Consider the following 27,981-nt stretch of genomic DNA (forward strand, 5'->3'; position numbering starts at 1 on the left):
TCTGAGCTTATCTGGAGCTAGCTGGGTGCAAATGATAGAGGTGAGGATTGCTACCCACGTTCCTTGTCCTCAGGAGACAGCCTCCTCTGTCTGGGTCTTCGCAGCGTCACCCTTCCATGGCTTGGGGAACTAGACGCACCTGGCCTCACCTGGTTGGTCCAGGTCTCTCAGGGAGGGAATTAAGCCAGGATGTCTGCCAAATGGCTATGGAAAATGCTAGACAGGCACTGTTGATCAGTGCCTGTGGATTCTTGTTGTGTCACTAGTGACAGCAGGATGGCGGAGAGGAGAAGGCTTGCTCTCGTGTGCTGGAGTGCCCTGCCAGCTGTCCCTGGCTCTTCAGAGGGGACTCTGGGAGTTCCTGCAGTGGTATTAGACATGGTATGGGGTTCTGCTGCCCGGCACCATTAGGGGGGAGCCCAACAACTGAAGGGGATTTATGGCTCCCTTGGCATCTGGAGGTGACCTGGCATGGTGGCGGTAGGATGGCTCTGGGGGTCTGATGGCTGGCTTTGAGCCTAATTCCACACAAACTACTGAGTATCCCCAGCCCTGGACCACCTGGACCTTAGAACTTTCAAGCTCATTGTTGGAGTGGGTGTTGAGTTGTCCCAACCACATTAAGACTTCTGGGAAGATGGAGGACAGAAATGAGACCTGGGTGTACTCGGTGAAGGGTAACTTACAGGCAGTATCCCTTCTGGGAGTTCTCTCAGAGGCTGAGTGTGTGGTAGGTACATGTGTTGGCTCTGGATTGAGACAGACCTGGGCAGCCTCCGGCCCAGTGTGTCGCCCCTCCAGTCCTCGCTTCCCTCATCTGAAAATGGGGGGTAATAATTGCTTTCATCTGCTGAACTTGTGCGGATGAACTGAGCTGATGAGTGAGAAGCCCCTGAGTCTGGACTCTACCCCCACCGTGTGAATGGGCCGGTTGCTGCACACCTGGCCAGCTTCTGCTTCCTCACCTGTGAGTGGGGTCGGAGGTCAGGCCTGTGCAGGGACGTTGGAGAGACTCAAATGCAATGAGTTACAGCACCTGGTACTTGGTAGGGAGTCATGGTTACAAAGGACAGAATGTAGTTGGGGAACCCAGCAGAGTCAGCAAGCGTGCCGGGCAGGGAGTCAGGCAGCTGGTACAGGGGCTGTCTGAGCTTCAAGTCCCTGAGAAGGCCCTTTAGCGTCCCAGTGCCCCAAACTGGGGTACATGGAGGCCATGGAGTCGGGTCCTTACTACTCAGTGACAGATGAATTTTTTGAGCCCCTGCTGTGTGCCCATCATGGGGCTAAAGACAGAGAAATACACCACCTGATCTTTGCCCTCCATGTGTTTATGTTCTTCCTGTGAGACAAAACACGTATAAAACCACTGGATAACCGACTACTACATTCCACTCTGGTGTCAGGATGACAGCGTGCCCTTGAGTGACCCACAGTGTTAAGGTGGCGATGCCACCTGTGTGCCAGCCGACTCGCACATTGCATCTCATTAATCCTGACCTCAGTCATGAGACATAGGTAGGAATCATAGTCCTGTTGTACAGGTGAGGAAACTAAGGCACCGACCAGAAAAGGCGTGTGCTTGAGATCAAACAGCTAGGGGGTAGCAGAGCTGCGCTGACAGACTCCAAGCCCAATGCTCTTCTGACTTAATCCAATACCTCGAGTTCACACCTGGTCAGTGGGCCTCTGCCCCTAGGTGAGACCAGAGGCAGTAGGAGTTGGTGATGCCCCGCTCACTAAGCGCCTAGGCTCATGGTAGGAACACTGTTCATGCTTCGTTCCGTCTTCACGCGAGTGCTCCTGCATTATCTGCCTTTTTCCAATGAGGAAACTGAGGCCGGGCCAATAAATGGTAGAGCTGAGACTCCATCTAAACTCGTGGTTCTCATACCTGGTTGCTGGGCATCAGGTACCCTAAGGACCCTTGTGAAAAGGGCAGATTCCTAGGCCTCTAGCCTCAGCTGTTCTCGCACATTAAGTCTTGAGTGGGGCCAGGGCCTCTGTATTTGTGCAAGTTCCCTGGCCATTCCATTAGGAAGCCTGGACCCAGGTGGTGTCAGGCCTATGCAAGGGAGCGGCAAGGCCTCCACTCCTGGGGCCCCTGCCACGCTGGGCCTGTTGGGCTCTGCTTGTCTTCCTACCATGGGCCTTTGCCTCGTGCTCTGTATGGCATGGTGGGCTCTGCCTTGGACCTGTCTGAAATGCCCACTGGGAACTCAGCCATTTCAGTCAACCTGCTCCTGGGAGAAGGGCCCAGCAGAGGGCTGGGGTCGGGTGTTTATATCGTGTTGCTCTGTGCACATCTGAGGGACCAAGACAGCTCCTCAGCAGACAAGGGCATTCTCTCCTTGTTGGGTACATCTATAGTAGGTCTGGGCACTTCCTAGGGGGAGTGTAGGACCACCCTTAAGAGGTAGGTATTTTTAGCCCCTTTTTACAGATGAGCAGACTGAGGCTTAGTGCTGCTGGTAAGTGGCAGCGCAGGGACAAGGACCCAGTGTGTCTGATTTGAAGCCTGTCCTCTTATCCTCTGTCCCATCTTGGCAAGGAGGAAAGGTAGCTAGACATTATTCCCACAAAGTCTAACGTATTTGAGTGATTTCCTCACATGGGTGCAACTTATTCCTTATGTGTAAGAGCACTTTTGCACTCACCTCCTTTTTCCTCAAGGAATAAGGATGAGAGTTACCTAAAGAAGTTACTTTCTCCGTCTTATAGATTTGGACACTGAGGCCCAGAGATGGTAAGTGACTTGCCCAAGGTCACTCAAAGAGTTGAGGCAAACCTGGAACTAGACCCAGACCTCCTGACTTCCAGCTCAGCACTGTTTCTGTTGCCTCTTTGCTTGCCAGGGACAAGACAGCGATTGGAGGACCCCTGTCCCCTCGACGCGGAGTTAGCGGTCCCTGGAGGCATCACCGTGGGTCCTGGGGCCTCGTGGCTATATGCGTTGGGCGCTGGCTGACTGATGTCTTCCTTTCCTGTTTTCCAGGGTCCTATGAGTGTGGAATCTGTGGCAAGAAGTACAAGTATTACAACTGTTTCCAAACCCACGTACGGGCACACCGAGGTGAGTGGTGTGTCCCTAGGGCAGAGTTCAGGGGCTGAGCCTCGCCGTTCTCTGCGTATTTTTCCACCTGCACCCTTCATGGGTGACCCCAAAGGCTCTCAGAGCCCCAGTCTTCTCCCTCTTTCTGCAGTAGGAGGGAGACCCGAGAAGGAGAGGAGAGGCCTCCTTTACTTGGGAAAACACACAGCAGGGGTAGGGGGCAGCAGGACATGCCACCAGGCTTCTGCTCCCAGTGTCCCCTGCCTGCTCTGCACGGGCCTGCTTTCTCCCAGAATGCGACAGTGCTGCTCAGTGGCAGTGGCGCCTGGAGGGAAGGCGTTCATGTGTCATCTCATTTGCCCCCCGTGACAGCCTTGGAGTGGGGGCAGGGCAGCCATCTCCATTCTGCAGATGAGGACGCTGGGCTGAGGCGGCAGGAGAGTTCGCGCCTGAGCCTGGCAGACAGGGAGGAAGGGCACCAGGTCAGGGCCTGACTGACAGCAGGGGCGATGGGGACGGACTGGGAGGCTCGTTCTCGGCATCTTGAGTGGGGCGAGAGTGTCCCTGGGCACGTGGAGCGGGTTCTCCCTGCCACTGCCTGGCCCAGCTTCCTTGTTTTGGCGCCAGCCCTGCCGTTGGTCTGTGTCCTCACCTCCTCATTCTCTCTCTCTTACAGACACCGAAGCCACCTCAGGCGAGGGAGCCTCCCAAGGCAGTGAGTATTTTTTTCCTCCTGGTGGGCTTTGGGGCGCCCAGAGGGCCAGGGGTGGAAGGAGGAGACGCTTTTACCCCCCACCCCCAGGAGTGCCTCAAGTGGCCTCCGGGACACACGTTGCTGTGGTCCAGACTTTGGGGCCAGAGAGTCCTTAGGAAACTGTAGCACAGCACCGCAGAGCCGCCTTTCCCAAAGGATAATACGCCGCATGACACACTCATCCTGGGGACGCAGTGAGGTGTTCTGGTGGTAAAGGGCTCTCTGGCCAAATAACCTGGGGAAACCTTGAGTTCTGCTAAGATGAACATGTTTCTTGCTGTAGACTTCTCAAGGCCTTTCGTTGGCAAATAAGCATGTATCCCTCCAAGAGGGACTCAGCGTGTGCCGTTTTCCCCTGTATTTTAATTCCCACTTATGGGTCTGGGGCTGCCTAGCTGGCGTTTGGGAATTCCTCCTTCAGAGAATTACCTCATGAGCACCCGTGGGCACCCCTGGTGTGTGGGGTCCCAGAGCCTGGGGTGTGCAGGCCTTGACATCTGGGGACAGTGTTTGCCTTTGCTGGCCACAGGTCCTGCTCGCCTCCCTCCAGAGCTAAACCCATGGGCCTAGTGAGCAAAGGAAGCCGCCACAAAAGAGCCCCTCTTAAGATCTGTGCACAGAAAACGTACAAATGGGATGCTATTCATGCTGGAAGGGTCAAAGTCCTGGTTACCTTTGGGACAGGCCTCTGAGCTCTGATACTTGAGCTGGGCCTTGGTGACACAGGTGTTTTTGGTTTACGAAAATTGGACCAACTGAACACTTAGAATTTGTGTCCATTCTACATCAAGGTTCAGCAAACTTTCGTAGGGGAGGATATAGTAAACATGGTGGACTTTGCAGGCTAAACATTTCCGTCACAACTGCCCACTTCTTCCATGTAGCACGAACACAGCCAGAAATGATATGGAAATGAATTCCTTACCAAAACAGACGGTGGCAGGCCATAGTTTGTCACCCCTGTTCTACATGTCTGTTATGCCGCCATAAAAAGTTTCTTAAAATGTAAATAAACACGACCTCCCCCCACATCTAAAACAGAGCAGTTTAAGGAGGTGCCTGGAGCTAAAACGAGACCTGAACTGCACGGGATCCTAATAATAGCATGTCTTCTGAGACACTTTCCCATTCTTTCTCTCTGGAATTCTTACACCCCCGCAAGGCAGGCAGGGCTGAGGCTACTCCTCCATTTTCTGGAGGCGAATCTGAGGCTCAGGTTAGTCGATAACGGCTGGAGGGCCCGTGGCTGGGCGGAAGTGAAGGCCTGCCCCTTCTTCCCACGCCCTGCCCCGCTCTGGCCTGGCCCCTGGCTCCTTTTCCCTCAGTAGCTTCCTTCTCTTCCGGCTTCCATGGCCTGCCTGTGGCCAGCCACACATTTAAAGAACTTCCCCATTTATCTTTCCTTCCTTGGTTATTCTGGGCCCCTGGCCTCACCAGCAGCCCCTCAATGATGTGTTGTGTTCTCTCTGGCTTCCGTTGTTCCTGGAGGCTTGCTGGTTGCTGGACTCTGTAGCTAGGGATATTTTTAGTCCTTCCGTCACTTTTTCCTTCTTCCTTGTGGAATTTGCTCCCTGTGGCCAGTGTGCTTTATTTTATTCCCAGACCTGTATCCCTGCCCTGACCCAGGCCAGCAGTGCCTGCTCAGAAAGCCTGGCGTCCTCACAGCCCAGCCTCGTTACTGGAGCCTGGCCGTGGAGTCCCGGAACCAGAAGCGTCCTGTTGAGAATAGCAAGTCCAGCCTACCCATTTTGCAGATGAAGAGACTGAGTCCCAGAGAGCAGTCATCCAGCTTGTTAGGGGCAGAGGTGGGCACAGAAACCAGGTCTCACACCTTTAGCCCAGGAATCTTTCATTTATTTGTTAGAAAAATTATATAGTCATACATAGAGGCATCTTACCCATCTTTCAACTAAGACAATAAAAGATTGACTCCTAGTTCTCTTGATACTGTCACAAGTGATTCCCTTTGCAAAACAGTAACATTAGGTAACAAATTTACTAAGTATTTATTGTATGTTAGGCATTGTGCTCGTTTATTTATTACAACTCAGGGAGATGAAGGAACTATGGTTCTCCTTTTCCAGATAAGAAAACCGTGGGGCAGAGGTTAGGGAGTGTTTCTGACATTAGTTGCAGTTGTAAGCAGTCGAGCTGGGTTTGAGCTCGGGCGGCCTGACTCAAGAGCCTGCCTCCTAAAACAGATTAGTGGTGGCATTCCTGGAGCCACTGAGCTCTCTTGGGGTTTGAAAAGCTTAGTTTCACTGACAAAAAGTCATTTTGCCTTTTTTCCTTTGGGGATCACTCTCTTTTTATCCTAATCCACTCCTTCCTTGGGTGGGCCCAGGAATGTGGTCCCATCCACATTGAGTAGTGATGGGGGATTTGACAGGGACGGGTGGGGGCACTTTTCACTGGCAGAAAATGGGGGTTCATTTCATGGTTTTTTTTTTGTTGTTTTGTTAGTTTCAGGTATATAAAACAATGCAATAGTTATCCTTTTCACCCCTCAAAAGAAACAACCCCCCTCCCCCCATTCACTCCCCTCCCACCCCCGATATCATGCTTACCTATTACAATTCCATTGACTCTATTCCCACAGTCTACTCCACTATATGTATATATAATTATAGTTGACATACAATATTATTCAACATCAGCTTCGGAAATACAGTGCTGTGGTCAGGCCTCTACACCATCTATGCAGTGGTCTCCCTAACAAGACATGAGTCCATCTGGCCCCCTAAAAAATATTTACAACGTTATTGATTATATTCCACAGACTGCCTTTTCTATCCCTGAGGCCATATTGTAGTTGCCAATTTGTATTGTCTCGTCCCTTCCCCTTCTCCTTCATCCCCACCCCCTCCCAACTAGCAACCCTCAGTTTTTCCTGTGTCCCTGAGACTGTTTCTGTTTACATTTCTCATTTATTCCGTCTTTCATGTTTCATGGGAGGTGGTAGATGTGGCCCGACTGGTAGGAGAGACTGTGTGGGCAGAGACAGGGCGAGTGGGGCAGGCAGCTGTGGAGGAGGGTGACCAGCGCTGGCCAGCTGGGTGAGGAATTTCAGGGGCAGGGCCCCATCTCTCAGGACCAGCAGACCTCAGGTAGCCTTAACTTCGCCACCTCTGTTCCCCAAGAGAAGATTACGGTCCAGATGGGACCTGATGGGAGAGATGGTTGTCGAAGCTGAATTGCTGGGCATGGGAAAGGATTCTGAAGCCTAAGCCAGGCTTGGACTCCTGGAACCACCGGCCTAGAGAGGCCCCGGAACCAGCTTGTATACTCCTCTCCCTGCCCCCTCAAATTAAGGGGTAAAGAGGGGATCTGAATCCCAAGGTGGGGTCAGCATTTGCTGGCAGTGTGGGCGAGGCAGGGCAGGGCCAGGCCTCTTCCCACAACTCTCTGGCTGGTTCAGGTGTGATGGTAGGGCCTGGTAGGATGGTGGCGTGCCTGGACCCTGCCTGGTCCCCACACGCTCAGAATATCTGCGTGTGCCAAGGCTCTGTGTGCCTCACTCAAGGACCAGTTAGCCTCTGTGGCCCTGGCATCTACCAAGGCACTTCCAGAGACTGCAGGTGTGGTGGAAGAGGCGGCGGCAGAGGCGGGGAGATGGCTGCTGTCGTCTGTGTCCCAGAGTTCAGCTACACGGGGGCCAGAAATGTTTCCGCAGAATTGCCTGGCATTGCACCCTTGGGATGGAGGGGTTTCATCAGACCCTGTATTTGGGTGCTGAGGAGCAGAAGAGGGGCCAAGGGGCTGGTGCCCTAGCCCAGGATTGGAGGGTGGCTTGTCCAGACAGAGAAGGGCCACGTGCCCTGACTCAACCATAGCTTGGAGTTAAGGGAGTGTTTGGATCCTGGCTACTCCCCGGCCCACCGTGCAGCCTGTGCAAGCTGCCCAACCTCCCTGTGCCGGGCTTCCTCAAGAAGGTGGGGTGGAGGGGTCGTCCCTAGATCAGCCCAAGGAAGGTACACGCAAGGCTTGTGCCAGGGCAAACATTAGAGGGTTGCCAGTGTGATGAGGGTAATGTCCTGTGTAAGTCTGACCTCAGACTTTGGATAGACCTAGGCGATCATCCTAATTTGGATCCCGTATCCATTATCTATTGCTCTGTAACACGGTTCCCAAAATTTAATGACTTAAAGCAACAAACACTGATTATCTCACGGTTTCTATGGGAACCATCTGGATGTGGCTTCCCTGGGTCCTTGGCTCTCAGTCTCTCGAGAGGCTGCAGTCAAGGTGTCGGCCAGCGCCGTGGTCTCATCTCAAGGCTCAGCCGGGGCAGGAGCTGCCTCCACACGCACTCATGGTTGTTAGCAGAATTGGTCTTTTCCAAGCTCGTGGACTGAGGGCCTCAGTTCCTCACTGGCTGTTCACCAGAGGCTGCCACATGGATCTCTCTATGGGGCAGCTTATACATGGCAGCTAGCAAAAGCGAGATGGTATGAGCAAGACAAAAGTCGCAGTCTTTTGTAACCTAATCTCAAAAATGGCATTCCATCACTTGACTGCATCCTATCACTTTAGAAGCAAGTCAGTAGGTCCAGCCCTGACTCAAGGGGAAGGGATCGCATGAGCGTGAACACCAGGAGACCAGGTCATTGGGAACCATTTCCAAAGCTACCAGCCATGGGGCCTTCCAGCTGAGGGGCTTGGGGGAGGTCCCTTCTGAGCCTCGGTTTCCCTGTGTGTTAAATGGGTTACTGCTTCCTCCCTCAGTTGCAAGGACTCATGAAAGACATGCAGTGAAAGCGCCTAGCTGGGTGCCCTGCACATGTAGCACCCAGGAAGTGGTAGCTGTGTGATTGTTATTCTCGTGTCACTTCACGAAGGGAGGTGGGGCCAGTTATGACCCAGGCCATCAGGAGCTCAGCTCACATAGGGTAGGATTGGGGGTTGGCTTGAAAGTCACTTCAGGGCTCCCCGGTCTCCTTGTGTAGAGGACCCCCGACACTGCAGGAACTGATTCTCCGTGGCATCACCAGTTGGGGCCAGTCTGGGCTAGTCTTTTCTTTGATTCCTGAAGCAGATGAGCTGGTCCCAAAAACTACTCCAAGTGACTGAAGCCCTGGTAACCGTGTGTGTCTTTCCATACCCACAGACAATTTCAGGTACACGTGTGACATCTGCGGGAAGAAGTACAAATACTATAGCTGCTTCCAAGAGCACCGAGACCTCCATGCAGTGGATGGTGAGTCAGGCCCCGCACTCCCCACCTCCCCGGCTGGAGAGGGCCCCCTCCCTGCCCCTAGCCCTCGTCTGTGTCCTCCCGCCCAGAGGAAGGTCATCAGCGGCCAGACTTTGAGGAGAGTGACCAACCCCTGAGGATCCTGAGGGAGAAAAGGTCTCCATCATTCTCATGTATACCTCTGATTAGGGTAATGTGAGTGAAATTGCCGGTTTTGTAGATTAAAATCAGTCAAATACTCACAATTTTATATCGATTCATTATACAATTTCATGTTGAGTCTTCACATGCTCTGGTGAAATTAAACCAATTTTTAAAAATGAAGGATGGTATTTTAGCATCTTAGATTGTAGAGTTTGAAATTAGAACAGTTAATTTAGGTAATTTGTTTTCAGAATCTTAAGAATCCTAGAAATAGGGTCTTAGACCTTGGAGGGATCTTGGGTGCCCCCTCTCTAGCCCTATGCCCAGCTATGACAGCTGGGCCCATCACCTGTTGCCGTGGGCACATCCTTCTCTCGTCTCCCTCCTCTCTTTCTCTCCTCCTGATCTTTCTTTTTTCCTCCTGCCTTGGCCCCTCGTGTGGGTGCTGGTGGTTCCAGAAACAGGGCAGATAGCGAGCATCTGCCCGCCCCTGGGGTGGGCCCCTGCTGTGGAAGGAAAAGGAGTGGAGGCACAGGCTCCGTCCTGGTTGGGAGGCAGCCCCCTGTGGCCCCTGGTTTTCTGGGGCATCGACTCTGGCCAAGGCAGCTCTCCTAGGCCCCAAAGGCGAGCTTACCTGGATGGAGGCTGGGAGCAGTGGGCAGAGGCAGCTCTGGGCAGGGACTAACAGGGCTCCTGTTTGCTTCTCTCCTTCTGCGGCTGCCGCCTCCTGCCCGGGCGCAGTGTTTAGTGTGGAAGGGGCCCCCGAGAATCGGGCAGGTAAGTCCTCGGTGGCCAGCCACCTCCCCTGTCCCCAGCTGGGCTCCCAAGACCTGGTTACCAGGGCGCTAAGGGCCGTGTGTTCTCCCGCAGACCCCTTCGACCAAGGTGTCGTGGCCACTGAAGAGGTGAAGGAGGAACCCCCGGAACCATTCCAGAAAATCGGGCCAAGTATGCGGGCCTCTCCCTGGGGCAAGGGCTGGGTTGGGAGACGGGTGGGTGCTGGCTGAGGGTAGCAAGGTGAGTTCCGCCGCTTGAAGGAGGTGGCACTGCTTATCCTGCATCAACGTCACTGGCTGGTGGGCCACTGGCCTCCTTGGACCTCACTTTGCCCACCTGACAAATGGGTCAGTCAGTGTTAGGACTTGAGCTTTTGAGAAGCAGCAGGACAACACAGGGTCAAGGTCAAGGCAGTGAAGGTCGCACATGCTTGGCGCCCTGGCAGTCTGTTAGCCGTCCTGAGCCTCGGCTCCTCACCTGTGGCATGAGGATGACATTTCCCCACGGGCTTGTTGGGGGATTAAATGAGATCATGGCTATAAATCACCTATTAATTAGCACAGTGCCTGGTACATAGTAGGTGCTCGGAAAATAACTGTTGTCATTGTCATCGGAAGGGGTTTAGCAGCCAATGAAGCTATTCAGGGGAGCCCCATGCAGATGATCTGTCCTTGTCCCAGTAAACCCCTGAGGGCGGGAGCCTTGCACAGGACCGACCTGTTTTCAGCATCCTTGTATTGAGTGTTGTGGGCACACAGTGATGAGCAGTGCAGATGCGGCCCTGCCCTTGGATAATGCACACGGGGCGGGGGAGGCCTAGGCCAGGAAGCAGTAGTTACAGCATAGCCTGAAGAACAGCGGGCTGTGGCTCTCGAGGGGCACCTGACCAGCCTTGGGAACCCAGAGGCTTCCACATGGGGTCCAGGGTGGAGAATGAGTCCCTGTGTCTCTTGTGAAGGCAGAAAAGCCCCACCAGGAATTGAAAGGCAAACCTCGCCTGAGTTCAGGTCTTAGAGAGCCTTGAATGCCAGATGAAGTTAGTTAGACTTCGTCCTGAGGGGACTCAGCCAGAGAGCTTACCAAATGGGGAAGGGACTTGATTAGTTTGCATCTTAGGAAGACCACTTTGGCTGCTGCAAGAATGGATGTGCGGTGGTGGGGGGGTGTTCTCATAAGTGACATTCATCTGGCCTAGCCCTTCAGACATTTACATACTTGCTTATTCCTTTCTTTACTTCCTGTGCCTGTCTTACTACCCAGCAAGAAAAGACCTTTATTAACTTGGCCTCATCACAATAAGGATTAAGGTAGCTTGCAGAAATATACACACAAACACACAACAAGTGGATACGGAAACCTGAGGGCAGAGAAATCGAGGGAGCCACAGCAGTGAAGCCAGAGGTGCTCCTCAGGGTGGGGCTTAGCCCCAGGCCCTTGGAAGGTGTTGGCGAGGTCCCCTGAATGCTTTTCTTCCCCCCTTCCTCATAGGGGATGATTGTTTTTACTCTGAAAGCACTCAGGAAACTGCAGATGTGATAATATCTGTAAAGTGGTTAGCACAGTGCTTGTCATGTAAATGCCTAGTAAATAGTCAGCAAACGGTAGCATTAAGATAGTGAAGAAAAGGATGAAATCCTCAAGACAAAACTGTTATAAGGTAGACTGTGGGAAGACCTAGATGTGAATCAGACACGTTCCATGATGGACATTCGTAGACAGATACAGGACAAGGACAGCAGGACCCATGAACCTCCACTGTACTATCTGCCGGCAGCCCCAGCGTAGCACTGCCCTTCCATCTCTAGCATCATAATTATGAAAAGAGGCTTTGGAATCAGGCCCTGGTTTGAATGCTGGCATCACCAATTTACTAAATACTTACCCTCTCTGAGTGTCCTTTGACTCATCTGTAAGTTGAGGACAAGAACGTCTATTCTACAGGATGAATCCATAAAGTGTCCAGCCAGCACCTGTTTCGTATTCAGGGCATCACAAATGAGCGATGGCGCCAAGAGGTAGTTGAGAGTGAGAGCTGTAGAGCCCTCCCAAATATGAATCCCAGCTCCACACTTAATCCCCCGGTGACATCCTGCAAATTTTGTAATCTCTCTAATCCACCGTTTCTTTAACTCTAAAATGGAGTGATGACAGTAAAACTTAACCTCAGGATTGTCATGGAGATGAGATGAGATTATATTTGTAAAAGAATTCGTCCTTGACACTTATATTAAATAAGTGGTACCTACTAATTACCCAGGAAGGTGCAGAACAAGATAAAACTTGTCCTATATATCAGTAACTAAGCCTTACAGACAACCAGGGCTAGAACCTGGGAGGAATTATCCCAAATGACACAGTAGGAAATTGTACTGAGAAAACCAAACTTGAGTTTGAGTTCCCGCATGCCCCCAACTTGATGCTGTGGACGCGAGGTCACTAGAATAGAGGGAGGCTATCCCTTGTTACCACTTAGAAGCTGCCTTGTGAGATAAGAATGCTGCTTTCTTCTTGTCAGCAGGCCAATGCCACAGAACCGTAAAAATGACGAGGTGTAGAATAAGGGGAACCAGTAGTGGCATGGTGCCTTTGAAAGGACTAGTCGCCACAAGTAGTGCTCTGTAGGTCCAGAAAGAGGAAAAATAACCTAACAGCAGTGCATGCTGGGAAGCACACCGTCCACATCGGCTTCAGTTGAGCAAATTAGAGAATTGGGTACTTTGAGAGGAGGAAGCCAAAGCCATGACAGAGCAGAGAAATCCTGCTAGGAAGATGGAGTTGGTCTAAGGGGCCCTGTTGTGTGTCAGCTTGCTCTCCAGCTGCAGATCTGAGAATAACTACCATGGTAATGGTTTACTCTGATAATGAGAAGATTGAGGGCAATTCATTCATGTCTGCTGAAACAGAATAAGCTAGACTCATTTTTAGGTTACTTGATTTTTATATGTGGATAAGGGAGAATAACTTGTAAAATAAAAGTAAATAGGTAAATAAAAGCAAAACATCAGAACTATGAAATTCCACCTACCACGAAAAAAAGAGCATTTAGGAGACCCAGAGGAAGAGAACACCTCTGCAAATGATACCTCAAAATCTGAAAGAAAATTCTGTTTGACAACCACAATTGATTATAAGAAAATATGACCTGTCTTAGTCCCCTCGGGCTGCCTTAACAAAATACCGATGGGTGGTGTAAGCAACACATTTACTTTCTCACAGTTCTGGACGCTGGAAGTCTGAGATCAGGGTGCCAGCATGATTGGGTTCCAGTGAGATCCCTTTTTGGCCAAATACCATCACCTTGAGAAGCATCAACACCTGAATTTGGGGGAACAGAATTTGGTCCATAGCATGACCCCTGTGAAAAAGGAGCCTGGAGTTGTATGGTGACAAAGCTACAGGATAAGATGAAAAGGCAAAGAGAGAGAACTGAGATGAGGAAGAATTGCAGAGAAGCTGAAAATACAAGAACAGAACTGAAATCTCCATTGTAGGTAACAAAGAGCAGAATCGATTTGCAGAAATGGAATTAATGCTGTGAAGGACAGATTTGAACAGATGAAGATAATAAGAGGAAAACATGGTGAATATGGAGAAGGGAACCAGGTCCAGATAACTGATGGTGTTGTACTAGTGGAACAGAAGATGGAACAGAAGAGAAATTTGCTCAGCTCAAGGAAGACCTGTGTATGCAGATTTAAGGGCTCATCATATGTCAGGTAGAGTCAATATAAATAGACGCATAACTAAATGAGATCTTAGTGACTTTTTAAAACTATAAATATGAAGGACAAAATTATACAGCCACCTAGAAATACAGAAAGCAAGTTATTTACAAATGAATCCATGATGGACATGCCCCAGACTTTCCTTTAATACTAAATGCCAAAGGCAGTGAAATCGTTTTGAAGGGAAAAGGTTGTAATCGAAGAATTTTATATCTCAATAAATTGTGATTTATGTGTAAAGAAAAAAGCCAGGTCTCAAAAACATACTATATCTCCTGTGTAAATCTTCAAGGAATTATTTGAAGTTATACTCCAATGAACCGAGTGGTAGACCACGTTTAAGGGCTCAGTTATGAGGAATTAATTCACAGTACCAGAGCACTTGTGAATGCTAAAGCCAGGTAAACTAGAAGTAAGTTTAAAATGTTGCAAAATCTGATTATAAAGTTGTTTGCGAAAGATGAAGTTTACTCTGGGATATTAAAAATGAATTTTAAAAACAGAAGAAGGAAGTAATAGGGGGTGTATACAGTAAAGGTTAAGCCAGTCCTGCTTACAGTGTGGTCCCCAGACCAGCAGTAGCAACATCTCCTAACAGCTTACTAGAAATAGAAATTCTTAGGTCCCACAACAGGCCTATGGAATCAGAACCCTTGGGGGCGGGGGCAGCAATCTGTGTTGTAGCAATCTCTCTAGATGATTCTTACATATGCTGAAGTTTGAGAAGCACTGAGTTAAACTCTTCTCAATGGTAATAAATGTGAAAATGTAATTTCCTGCTTCATATATAACAATTAGAGAAATATCTTATATACTGTCTAAAACAATGAAGAATGTTGGAAAATAATTGAATATTGGAGAATAATGGAAAGGCAAAGAAATGAGTTTATGTGTCAAACAACTGAAAACTAAGGGAACAACCAGAAAAGGTGGTGGAGCATGGGGGGAAAAAAAGAATCGTGGAGTAAAACCAAGTCAATTATAGCAATAAAAGCAAATGGCATGATCTCCTCTATTAGAAGACAAAAATTCTCAGGTTAATTTCAAATAATCCAATTATTAATGGTTTATTAGAGGTATACCTAGTTAATTTCCTTATCTTGTACCCTTCTCTTTCTCAAGAAACTCTTTGCTACGTCCCTAACTAAATTGAATTCCCTATTAGAATTTTCATACCATTGTAAATATCTCTTTAAGAGCGCACATCATGGTTGCAGTGTTAAGTTTGTGTGATTATTTGATTTTTCTGTCTCCTTTTCCAGACTGTAAGCTCCTTGAAGGCAGGAACCGTGAGTCTTTTTGTTCAATATTTGGTGCCGGCAGTTAGCACAGTATCTGTTTAATGAATAAAAGTGCAGGAAAATTTAGGGAAATGTCTTCAGGCACATGCAAACATGTGGAAAAGAGGATCTGACAAAATAATCACCAAGAATTAATAGCAATGCCAGATGAACTAATAAAACTGGGTAATTAAATGTTAGAGCAGTGGTTCTTAAACTTTCCCATGCGTCAGAATTTTCTAGGGGTCCTATTAAAACACGGGTTACTGGATTCCATTCCTAGAATTTTTCTTTCAGTGTGTCTTAGGTAAGTCCTGAGAATTTGCATTTCTAATAGGTTCCCAGGCGATGCTGGTCCAGGGACCACACTTGGAGAAGCACTGTGTTAGAAAATAGGATAATGTTAAGAAAAAAGGTACAGGTCACAGTGAATATTTTGACCTCCCTAACCCACATACATCAGACAACATTGTATCTAACGCTACAAAATAAATTTAGAAATACAGTGAAATGGAAGGATTTATCACATTTAGCCTTTGACAGAGCAAGCATACGAAGAATTAATACAGCTGGCCTAACAACTTTGAAGCCTACAAACAGCACAGAGAGCTTTTCCAGTGTTCATGAATCAGTTACAAAAATCATTTAACTGTGAAAAATGTTAAAGCTTCTATATTGAGAGAAAAAAATCGTAAACAAAATAAGAAGCCAATCTGAGAAAAAACTACTTGTGATTAACATATAGGACAAAAGGTTGGTGTTCTTCATCTGTCTACAGAGTTCTTAGTGATTTAAAAAAGGTACATACACCTATAGAAACGTTGGCTGTAAACACAAATGGGAAAGTCACAAAAGAAAAACTATAGTTAATTGAACATGAAAAATAGTCAATTTCCTTAAACCTCAAAGAAGTGGGAAAAACCCAGCAGTGCGTTACAGCTCCCCATATCAGTCACAGTTTAAGAAGAGAGTAATACTTAATGCTGGCTACAGTGTATGGAAACATTTTCACATCTTTCTGAGTGAGATAAAATTTGGACCAACCTTTTGATGGTTCATGGTGTTATGGTTATCAATAACCTTAAAAATGCATACCCTTAATTTATCCTGTGGAAATAATGTGCAAAGATTATGCACAATAATCTTTATTTTGCAATGATGTGCAAAAATAATGAGCAAACATGCAAAAATTTCTACCAGGATGTGTGGATCACAGCGTTTTTTTTCATATAAGGAAAAAAGTTTTGAAACAATCTAAATGCCCACTGGTGTAGGAGATGGGCTCAGCAAATTCTGAAGTCCAGTGGGAACCGTGCAGCCAATAAATGCAGTAGAGATCGAAGTTTATTGATTGAGCAAGATGTCCACAAAGTATTGTCGATTGAATGCACCAGGTTACAAAGAAGATATAGATCAGGGCTGCTAATTCGCAGGAGCCAGGCAGATGATGTCAGTGAGAAGCACGCCCCAGATGAGATGGGAGTGAGGGGTGGGACCTGGGACAAGGGGCGAGGTGCACGTTCTACCCAAGGGGTAGCTGCTATTCTTTGGGGGTTACAGATGATTGAAATTTCTCTTTATTTTTTAAATTTTGTATTTATCAGTATTTTATAATTTTCCCCCAGTGAACAATATTACATCAGAAATTTTTAAGAAGAAAGAAGTTAGGCAGACCCAAAAGAGAGGTAAAGATAAAGTTGCGTGGGACCTGAGAGGAAGAAGTGACCTCTTCTGCTGGGGGGGTGGGGGGTGCTTGGGGGCAGGGAAGGTCCTGGAGACAGGGGAACCAAGTGTGGCCATTGCCGAGGACAGGGTTTGCAATGGGGCTGATAGGAAGGTTGGCACTAGAGGTTAACTTGGGTCACCACACACTTCCTGAGCACTGGGGCCAGGGGGTGGAGTGATGAAGGAGAACAGTGTGTGCCAGGTACTGTTCTAAGCACTTGACGTATAAATTTAATCCTCACAGCAATCCTATAAGGTGGTCCTATTATTATCCCCGTTTTACTGATAGGAAAACTGAGGCACAGAGAGGTTAAGAGATTTGCCCAAGGTCACACAGCTCGAAATGGCAGAGCTGGGATTTGAACCCAGGTAGTCAACTCACCTGGGCTCCTGATGCTAGCTGATGGTCCCAGAATGAGGCAGAGTTTTGGGGGAGGGAGGACACTGCTGCGTTTCTGGATGGGAGCCTGGCGTCTATTCCCACACTTTCCTCTTCTTCTTGGACAGAAACTGGTAACTACACCTGTGAATTCTGCGGCAAGCAGTACAAGTACTACACGCCCTACCAGGAGCACGTGGCCTTACATGCCCCCATCAGTGAGTACCTTTTGTTGTTGGTGGAGGGGTGGGTCAGCCAGAGGGCTCGGGGGCTTTGCCAGAGGAGGGTGAAAGCAAAAGGGGAGCTTGATGTGGGCCAATCTCTAGGCGTCCAGAGGCGACCTGGGGTCACCTTACTCTAGTAGCTGGAATAGCTAGGAAAGCCCTACCCTTAAGACAGAAAAGCCTGAGTCCTCCCTTGGTGGATTCAGAGTGGGCACCACTTATCCAAGTGGTTCCTGAATCCCCGCCCCGCAAAGCCAGCGCCATGTGATGCAGCCTCGGTCTGAGCCCTGAAGGGGTTAACCCAAGCTAGGCCATGGCCAACTGGACAGGACAGCTCCCTCTGTGCCCTTGGTGGTGGAAAGGGTAAGAAGTTAGAGGGCGCGCTAAGCCAGGCCTCGGAGCCCTGGGTGTTCGTCCTGAGCAGGGTCGTAGGCGTGTGTGTGCGCCCTTGAGTGGGCCTCATCCTTGCCTCTGGCCCCCCCCACTCTCGCCTCCCTCCCCTGACTGGAGGGGAACAGTTTCTAAGGGCCTTTCCCACGCAGACACCCTGGCCTTCCCTTCTCCTGATGCCGCTGCTTTCCCAACCTCTGTTCTGGATGTCAGCGGGGGCTCCACGCTTAGATTCCCCAAGTATATGAACTAGGAGGCCCTCAGTCCCCAACCAGGATGACCGGGGTGGGGCTTAACCAGGGCCTCAGGGCAGCAGGGTGGGATGTTTAGGAGCAGCCGTGGGAACACCCCCTCTTTTGTTTCTCAGGGCAGAGCCATGTAGATCCCCCTCCACTGCCTCTGGGAGAGGAGACTTAGGCCCAAACACAGGGAGGGGGGAGTAACGCAAGGTCAGCCAGGTTTTAAGCTGCCTAGTCTGGGAGGCCGGATGACCTCCAGCCAAGGACATTCAGGTGGGTTGGAAGAGGTGTCCAGAGCTTAGAGGATGGTGCAGGCAGGTTCCCCAGGAAGTCCTCCCTGCTGGCCAAAACAACAGAGGTCATGGGTGATAGCCCCTGTCCCGAGGTCGATAACGGGTTTAAGATTCTTGTCCTGCTCAGCCTCTGACTGCTGGGGGACCTTGTGCCTGTCACTTCCCTTCTCTGGGCTCAGGTTTCCCATCTGTGGGAGCCCTGGAGGCCTTTCCAGCTCTGGGCTCTGAATTCTAGGCATCTGCAGTGTGAGGAAACCCTCAGGCAGGCATCCCTGGTGGCCCAACTACAGAAACCCATCCTGCCACCCAGGCTAGGGACATAGGGGTTATCCAGTTCCCACCACATGTCCAGGTCCTGTGTGGGGAGAGAGGATACAGCTTCCACTTAGTGGGCATGACCCATCCATTTGACCCACTGATGGTGCTGAGTCATCAGGGCTGTGGCTGGGCGTGAGCACCATGGCCTGGACCCCTCTGTGGACCCCTCTTTCCGTGGCCCGGGACTGGCAGCTCTGTGGGCAGCTGCCCTGCTGCCTGACGCCCAGAGCGGATGCTGCCCAGAATGCAGTTAGCGGTTAGTTACAAGGCCAGCCTGCAACCATGCTTTCAGCCTTTGGAGAATACCTTCAGTGCTGCTTCTGCGCGTCCCCCAAATCGCTCTTTCTAGAACACATTGTAATCATGGAGTTAATAAGAGGGGGAGCTTGGCTTTCAACCTTGGCAGGCAAGCTCCAGGCCCATACTTTTAATTTTGAAGCTATCCTGCATCACATGTCAGATGGTACAACACGAAAGGGTCGTTGCCTGCACCCCGATTTCTTCCTTAACATCCAGGTGCTTCTCTCCTGAACAGCTGCTGTCTGCTTTTCTCTGTTGTTCGTTTTCTTTTTCTCTCTGTTATGGACTCTCTTTCTTTGTCTTTCTGCATCTGTTTGTTGAATAAATCTCTCTTCTCTATCACTAAAGTCTGGGGACTCTAGGGTCATCTGTGTTTAAAATATAGCATGAGAGATTTAGGCTAGATCTAACAGAGGACTGATTCTTCAAGGCTGACCAATAGCCCCTCCTTTAGATCTAGAGATATGTATGTTCGTGGGTTCTGTGTGGAATTAGGGACTGGACTTCACGGCTTAAGTGGTACCCAGGGCCAGCCCTGGGTCTCATGAGAATATCCAGCGGGACCTAGGCTGGCTGCAACAGTTCTTACAAATGGAGTCATAATAGTATGTACTCTTTTGTGTCTGGCTGCTCTCATGCAGCAAAGTATTTTTAAGATTCATACATATTGTTACACACACACACTCACACACACTCACATCAGCTCATTTTTACTACTGAGCAATATTCCATTGTATGAAAAATACCACAGTTGGTTCAGCCGTTTGCTTGTTAATTTGAGTTGTTTCCAGTTTTAGGCTGTTATGAATAAAGCTGCTATGAAAATGCTTGTACAAGGCTTTTTGTGGACAGATGTGTTCATTTCTCTTGGATAAATACCAAGGACTGGAATTGCTAGGTCATAGGGGAGAGAGAATGTTTAACTTTTAAGAACTCACTAACCGTTTTCCAGAATGACTGCAGCATCTTACTCCCACCAGTCACGGATTCCCCGTTCTTGCCAACACTTGATGGCAGTGGTCTATTTAATTCTAGTTATTCTGGGGATTGTCTAATGGTATCTCATGTTGTTCATTTGTAATTTCCTGATGACTAAAGAAATGGTGTTGAGCACTTTTTCAGTTGTTTATGGGCCTTTGTATATTTACTTTGGAAATTATTGAAATCTTTTGCCTATTTTTTGGTTGCATTGTTTGTCTTTTTAATAAGTTACAGGAGTTCTTTATATATTCTAGATTGGGGCCTTTATCAGATATATGTATATCTACATATAGGGAATATTTTCTCTGTCTTCATCATGTCTGTTGATTTTCATATAGTGTCTTTTGATGAGCAGTTGTTTTTCATTTTGATGAAGTCTAATTTATCATTTTTTTCTATGGTTAGTGCTTTCTGGGTCCCACCCAGGATACCCTTATATATCTCAAGATGGTGATGATATTCTCCTTTATTATCTTTTAGAAGCTTTATAATTTTAGCTTGTCTGTGATGCATTTCAAGTTAATTTTTGTAAATGATGAGAGGTATGAGTTAAGATTCATTTCATTCCATAAGGATATTGGTTGCTCCAACATGATTTGTGGAAAAGATTGCCTTTTCCACATTACATTGCATTGGGACCTTCGTTGAAAATCAATTGAATGTATAAATAAATGAGTTTATTTCTGTGCCATTGATTTATTTGTCTGTGCTTATGCCAACATGGTCTTATTTACTAGAGCTTTATAGTAAGTATTAAATCAGGTACTCAGTTTTTCAGTGTTGTCCTTTTTAAAGAATATTTGTCCATTCTAGGATCTTTTCCTTGTAAATGTTAGTCTTCTTGCCAATTTGTACAAAATAATAACTAGGATTCTATTTAGAATTACACTGAATCTGTAGACCAATTTGGGGAGAATAGCCATCATAATAATATTGGGTCTTCCGATCTATGAACATGGTATATCTCTCCAAGTATTTAGGTCTCTTACTTTCTGTCAGCAGTAGTTTGTACCTTCAGAGTAGAGGTCTTGCACATATTTCGTTAAATTGCCTCTAAATATTTTATGTATTTTTTTATATTACGGTGATTTTTTAATTTTCTAGTCATTGTTGGTAGTACATGTAAGCACAATTGATTTCTCAATATTGACTTCAATGTTGAATTCAGTATTGCTAAATTCACTTATTAGTTCTAATAGGTTTTTTGTAGATTCTTAGGATTTTTCTTGTACATATTGATATTATCTGCTAATAAAGACAGCTTTATTTTTTTCTTTTTATTCTATTTTTCTTCTTTACTATACTGATTAGAACCCTCCAGTACAATGTTGAACAGGAGAAATGAGTGGCTGTCTCTACCTTATTCCCAATCATAAGGTTCAGTTTTTCATCATTAAATATCATCATTTTCATCAAGTATTATGTTGATACTTGCCCTTTATCAGTTGAGGAAGTTACAGTCTAAGTCCTAGTTTACTGAAAGTTTTTATCATAAAGATGTTTTTTCTACATCTGTTGAGATGATTCTGTGATTCTTTTATTCTGATTGGTGAATTAATGTGGATTGATATTTTTAAGAAGTTATTATGCCTATACTTCATTAAAAATACATTTAGAGTATCAGAAAGTCAACCTGTGAAATAAACTGAAGAAGGTTACAATGTTGGGATGTTTTTTTCTTTGCCAGAAGAATGACTTCCTTCTTTGAAACTTCTTTTTCTTGAATAGGTATCTGAATTACTTTAAGGCCTACAGTAGTTTGCAGAGTTAGCTTTCAAGAACATGTTTTCTGATCACTTCTACCTGAAATTTTCCAGAATTTTACCTGACTTTAATATCATTCCCAAAACTGACTCCTCACGGGCAGAGAACTACAGTCCTAGGATTAACAGAGTGCCCCATGCTCACTCAGTGGTTTGTTAATGATGGTCATAATCAAGAAAATAAATTTTTCTGGTGAAGCTTTTTAAACACCTGTATTGAGGTATATTGTCCTACAATAAAGGGCTTGTATTAAAGTGTACAGTTTGATAAGTTTTGACCTATGTAGACACCTGTAAAACCATCATTGCAATCAAGATTATGAACATATCCATCACTCCCCAAAATCCCTCACTTACCATTACCCCATCCTTAGGCAAGCACTGATCTGCTTCCTATTACTAGATTAGTTTGCATTTTCTAGAATATTGCATATGAGTGCGTATGTGGAATCTTATAGTATGTACTCTTATGGGGGGAAGGGGGTGTCTGACTTTTTTCACTTACCATAATTGTGTTAAGATTCATCTATGTTTGCATATAGCAGTAAGTACTTCATTCATTTTAATTGACAATTAAAATTAAGTTCACGAACTCATCCTAGAAAAAGTGCTACATACCTCATTGCTGAATATCACTATGGTCACCTTCAAAGTACTCCCTTTGGGAAGCTATACACTGATGCCAGCACCTAGTCCATGCTTCAAAGCAATTTTGGAACTCTTTCTGGAATGGCCATTAGAGCTGTCGTCGTATTACTCTTGATATCCTGAATGTCATCAAAATGTTTTCTTCCAATATTCCCTTTATCTTCAGGTAAAGAAAGAAGTCATGGGGGGCCAGATCAGGTGAGTAAGGAGGGTGTTCCAATACAATTATTTGTTTACTGGCTAAACTCCCTCACAGACAGTGCTGTGTGAGCTAGTGCATTGTTGTGATGCAAGAGCCATGAATTGTTGGTGAAAAGTTCAGGTCGTCTTTTTCACACAGCCTTTTCAGCACTTCCAAATAGCAAACTTGGTTAACTGTCCAGTTGGTACAAATTCACAATGAAAAATCCCTCCGATATCAAAAAAGGTTAGTACAAATTCACAATGAAAAATCCCTCCGATATCAAAAAAGGTTAGCAACATCATGGCAGCAAGTTTGCGAACTTAATTGTCGGACCTCATATAGTAAGTCCTCACTTGACATTGTCAACAGGATCTGTGACTTTAAATGAAACGACAAACAACAAAACTAATTTTACCATAGGCTAATTGATATAAACAAGAGTTAAGTTACTACAGCATCTCATCAATGATAGAATGAAATAACATTGAACAAAATGATATTGATTCTAAGACCTGTATAGATACCACAGTTTTCTTTACTCACGCATGGACATATGGGTTCCAGTTTGGAGCTAATAAAAATAAAGTTTCTGTGAACATTGCTGTACATATCTTTGTATGGACAAATGCTTTTATTCGTCCTTGGTAAATACCTGGGAATGGAATGGCTGGTGTATGTTTGACTTTTAAGAAACAAATTGTTTTCCAAAGCGGTCATGCGATTTCACATTCCAACCAGCAGTGTACTTTATTTTTCATGTAATCTTCTTGTCTAATTTGGGTATCAGAGTAATGCTAGCCTCATAGAATGAGTTGAAAAGAGTATTCCCTGAGTGGAGTGTCAATTAGGTTACAGTGACTGATAATGTAGTTCAAACCACTATACCTTTTCAGGCTTTAAAAATATATATATGCTTTTTTCTATCAAATCCTGAGAAAGAAGCATTAAAATCCACAACTTTAATTGTAGATAATGATGTTTCTCACTGTAGTTCAGTCAGGTTTTGATTTATGTATTTTGAAACTTTGTTTTTAGGTGCACACACTTAGGATCATTATATGTTGATGAACTGACCCTTTCAAAATTGTGCAATGCCCTTCTTTATCTCTGGTAATACCCATTGTTCTGAAATGTACTTTATCTGATATTAATATAGTCACTACAGCTTTCTTAGGATTAGTGTTTGCATGGTATATCTCTTTACAGCCTTTCCTTTTTAATCTATGTGTGTCTTTATGAAGTGCATACATGTTGTTGGTTCTCACCCCTTTATCCAGTCTGGCAATCCCTCCCTTGTAAATGAAGTGTTTAATCCACTTACATTTAATGTAATTTATTGATATGGTTGGATTTTAAGTTTACCGTCTTCTTGTATTTCTATTTGCCCCATTTCTATTGTTCATTTTTTCTTCTTTTCTTGCCTTCTTTAATATTAATCAATAATTTAAAAAATTTCCTCTGTTAGCTTCCTAGCTATATCTTTTTCTTTAGTGGTGACTCTGTGGTTTATAATATACATCTTTTTTTTTTTTTTCAGCTGAGCCATCCTGCCATCTGTTAGCAGCTCAGTGGCAGCTCAGCTCTGGCCGGGACTCGAACTGCTGTTGCTCAGAGCTCACACTCTTGAGTGAGCTCTTAACTAACTGAGCCACTCAGCCGGCCCCAATAATATACATCTTTAATGTATTATAGTCTACCATGAATTTATATCATAACGTATCACACATGATGTAAGAATCTTAAAACAGCATACTTTCATTTTACTCTCCTGCCCTTTGTGCTGTTCTTATCATACATATAAGCCTAAATAAGTTAGAAACCCAACAGCTATTTTTGTACTTTAAATTATTCATTACAGTAATTAAGAGATGAAAAAAATACTTTTTATATTTGCTCACATATTTACCATTTTCTGTAGTTTTCTTTGTATAAATCTGAATTCCTTCTATTATAATTTTCCTTTATTCCCTGAAGAACTTCGTTTAACATTTCTTATATTGTAGGTCTGTTCGTAAAGACTCTCTTAACTGAAGATGTTCTTATTTCATCTTTTCTTTTCAAGGATACTTTCTCTGGATATGCAATTCTAGGTTGAGATTTTTTTTTTCTCCAGCACTTTAAAAATGTCATTCTTTTATCTTCTGGCTTACGTTGTTTCTGATGAGAAGTCAGGTCATTCTGGTTGTTCTGTATTTAATGTATCTCTTTTCTCTGGATGATTCTAAGTATTTCTCTGTATTACTGGTTGTTAGTAATTTGATTAGGGGTGTGTAGTTTTCTTAGGGTTTATCCTGTTTGAGGTTCATTGAGCTTCTGGATCAGTGGATTTATATTTTTCACCAAATTTGGAAAATTTTCGGTCAGTATTTCTGTAAATATTTTTCTTTCCCAATTTCTCTTTCACCTCTTATTGAGACTATTTACATATATATTAGCTTGTGTGATGATATTTACAGATCAACTGAAGCTCTGTTTAGTGTTTCAGCCTTGTTTTCCTTCAGTGTGCCTGATTTATAAGTTAAACTATCATAGCAGAGCAAAAATCACAGTATGTCTAGGATTTGGTATTTAGGTATGTCTCGTATGTCATGGTTTCGGGCAGCCATTGGGGATCTTGGCATGCATCCCCTGTCGATAAGGTGGGGAGTGCTATAGTCTTCATTCTAGGATTAGAGTCATCTTTTCAAGGCCTGGCTTCTCTGGGTCTTGACTGAATGCCCGAGGTATTCAGCAAGGTCTCTCCTGAATGGCAGGTGGGATCTCAAATATCCTCTAACCTTGTACAGCCTCTGGATCCTCAGCTCATAGCCCCCCAATAGCTGTTGGCTGCCAGGCTCCTTCTGCACGCTTGAGTTTGGCATTCAGCTAAAGACTTCATGGGGCTCCTCTGCACATTTCTGGAGTTTTTTGTGTGTGTGTTGGTTTTTTTTTTGCCTGATTCTCTCCTCTTTGTTATTCTGCCCTGCAACTTGCAGCCATCTCAGGGGCGCTGCACTCTGATCACTGTCCCCTCAGTTCAGCGAGATCGCAGTGCTTCCTTTGGGTTTCACTTCCGTGCCATGGCCCAGAAGGGCTCTCCAGGCAGGGGCTCATGGAAGGTCTTCTGTGAATCACAGTCCTGCGCCTCCTGCTGTTCAAGGTCTGAAAACTGTTGTTTCGTGTATTTTGTCCAGCTTTACAGTTGAATTTGGAGGAGGGCTAGTCCCATACCAGTTGTTCCAGCACAGCCAAAAGTGTAAGGTCTCCAGTTTTCTTTCTAAGACTAAAATCCACAAGGAGGGTTTCCCAAATAGGCTCCTCCTGTATCATGTCTCCCGCTCATGTCCACCTCCAGCCTTGAGCACACTATTCCCATTTGCCTCGAATGCATTCTCACCCCCCTCTACCTAGGAGAGGTTTCCGAGAGACCAGGGGGTCTCTCCGCCCTCTCAGCTGCATAGTTACTTTTTTCACATCCTTATATTCTCTGAATGTTTTTCCTCCAGTTAAATTTTCAGGTTTACAGAAACATCTCTTACTTTTTAAACATCTCTTACGTATAAAGATCTCATATGTTTCCTACAAGAGCAATCAGCCAGTCTGTCTAAAACTCTTTCTTTCTTTCTCAGTGAAAGCCCAGATAGGAATTTCAACCTGATAACATTTCATTTGAGAAGGTCAACAGATGGTGCAAATTATTGAGTGAAATGAGTTAGGAGCCTGGGAAATTCATTCTGGCTCAGCCCCAACCTGCTCTGTGGCCCTGGAGTGATACTTGTACCTCTCTGAGCCTCTGCGTCCCCATCTCCCTTACACCCTTGGGGCCAGTGGGGAGATAACATGTAAAATAGGCTCCCCTCAAGGAGAAGCTGGGGCAGGTTCTAGACTCCTGGATTTTCCTGGGCTCCTGGTAGAAGCGAGAGTGTTTGCTTTCTGTGGACTGCGAAGGGGCTTCAACCCTCGAGCATAGGGTCTGTGGCTCACGAGGCCACTTACTCGGCCAGCTCTGAGGGCCCTCGGGGACTGAGAGCGTGACCCTCTCAGGTACCGCCCCCGGGTGGGAGCCACCGGACGATCCAGACACAGGCTCTGAGTGTTCACATCCAGAGGTCTCCCCATCTCCACGCTTCGTGGCAGCGAAGACCCAGACGAACCAGTCGGGGAAAAAAGCTTCGGCCTCCGTGGTCCGATGCGCCACCCTCTTACACCGCACCCCTCCAGCCACCCAAACCCAGACGTTCCGCACTCCAAATTCAGGATCTCCGGCAAGCAAGGCAACCGCAGGTACCAATGGCCTATGTCACCCCACACTTCTTCCACTCCCTGCACTTCACCCACCTGCCACAGCTGTGCCCTGGGTCATTGTTCCCTTGCAGGAATGAGAGTGGAAGTCCCCTAGTTTTCTGGGACGAATCTGGGTCCTAGCTGTACCTCTGGCTGGCCCTCTGACTATGGCGAGCCACCTAACCTCTCTTGAGTCTAGACTTTCTTTCCCAAAATTAGAGGGTTGTACAAGATAATTTGCAAACTTTAAAAAAATAAAATAGAATATTTTTTCCCAAGTCATGGCCAAAGGTGTTTATAAAAACGTTTTTAATTCATTGCCAACATTTGAACATTAAGAGATTTTTATGTAAAACTTGATTTCTAGCTGGCATTGAAAAGTCAGATCTGGCAGTTCTGGGCCCACTTTCCTGCAGGACGACAATTGGCTTGGGGCTGAGTCACAGCTGTCTCTTTTCATAGAGCATGTGTGCTCCAGTTTTCCACAGTCCGCACCACTCCCTCCTGCCTCCTCAACATAATGGCCATGTGGCAGGTATCATTCCTCATTGTGATCACACTGTTGTCTGTCTTACATCCAGCTCAGTTCATTCATTCACATCACCTGCCTGACCCCTCTTGGCATGAGATTGAATCCCCCGTCTTTCAGAAAACCCAATCCAAAAACTCATTTCTATGACGAGCTGCTCTCCTTGAAGCAGAGTGGTTGACCTGGAGCTCTGTTCTCTTGGCCTCTACCTAGTACTACCCGTAAAATCACTACATGAGCCGTAGCCCAGCAGGAGACCGAGGGATGCCAGCTCCAGTGTTTTCTGTGTTCGTGCACAAAGGGGCTCAGACTCCAAAACAGTGAACAGGCAGTGATAAGTTCACAGCAGCATTTCCCCCGGGACAACTGATAAGATGTGCTATGTCCCAAGTTGTCAGGAATCCTGATTCATACCCGGATGGGATGAACTTTGGGCCCCAAGCCTGAATATGTGGGACACAGGGTAGAGAGATGATGTGGTCCCTCTGGGACTGTGGGTCTTTCACTTGCTTTCAAGAGACCCACAGCCATGCATTAAATATACAAGCGATCAAATGGAGAACTGGGTTCAATGACCCAGTAAAGTGGACCAGTGGCATAGCCAAGTGACGAGCTGTGCTTGCCTCTACTCTTTGGTTCAGGAGGTTCCTTTTGGGCAAGGATGTGTTTCTTAAAAATGTCTGAAGATATGCTTGTTGTGCTTCGATCTCCCAAAAGGAGAGTAAGTAGTTAATCAACCTTGAAAGTAATGGCTTTTCAGGTACTGTTTTGAGAAAAGCCAATAGCCGTTGTATTTTTGCAACAATAGTCATAAATTGGTTA

At 46.4% G+C, this 27,981-nt stretch overlaps 1 protein-coding gene across 5 annotated transcripts in view; it reads left to right on the forward strand.

The window, feature by feature from the left end:
- Positions 1–27,981, forward strand: part of ZNF618 (zinc finger protein 618) — a 170,781-nt gene that overhangs the window by 120,175 nt on the left and 22,625 nt on the right. For 2 of the 5 annotated variants that reach the window (XM_019635873.1, XM_019635874.1), the window contains exons 4-11: positions 2,993–3,070; positions 3,726–3,764; positions 8,911–9,000; positions 9,883–9,918; positions 10,012–10,089; positions 16,549–16,608; positions 17,156–17,245; positions 26,391–26,630. In XM_019635873.1, the coding sequence (XP_019491418.1) occupies positions 2,993–3,070; positions 3,726–3,764; positions 8,911–9,000; positions 9,883–9,918; positions 10,012–10,089; positions 16,549–16,608; positions 17,156–17,245; positions 26,391–26,630 (711 nt within the window). The remainder of the gene's footprint in view (positions 1–2,992; positions 3,071–3,725; positions 3,765–8,910; positions 9,001–9,882; positions 9,919–10,011; positions 10,090–16,548; positions 16,609–17,155; positions 17,246–26,390; positions 26,631–27,981) is intronic. The other 3 variants (XM_019635875.1, XM_019635876.1, XM_019635877.1) reach the window with 2 other exon arrangements.

This window comes from Hipposideros armiger, unplaced genomic scaffold, assembly GCF_001890085.2.
Source record: "Hipposideros armiger isolate ML-2016 unplaced genomic scaffold, ASM189008v1 scaffold_24, whole genome shotgun sequence".
Taxonomy (NCBI): domain Eukaryota; kingdom Metazoa; phylum Chordata; class Mammalia; order Chiroptera; family Hipposideridae; genus Hipposideros; species Hipposideros armiger.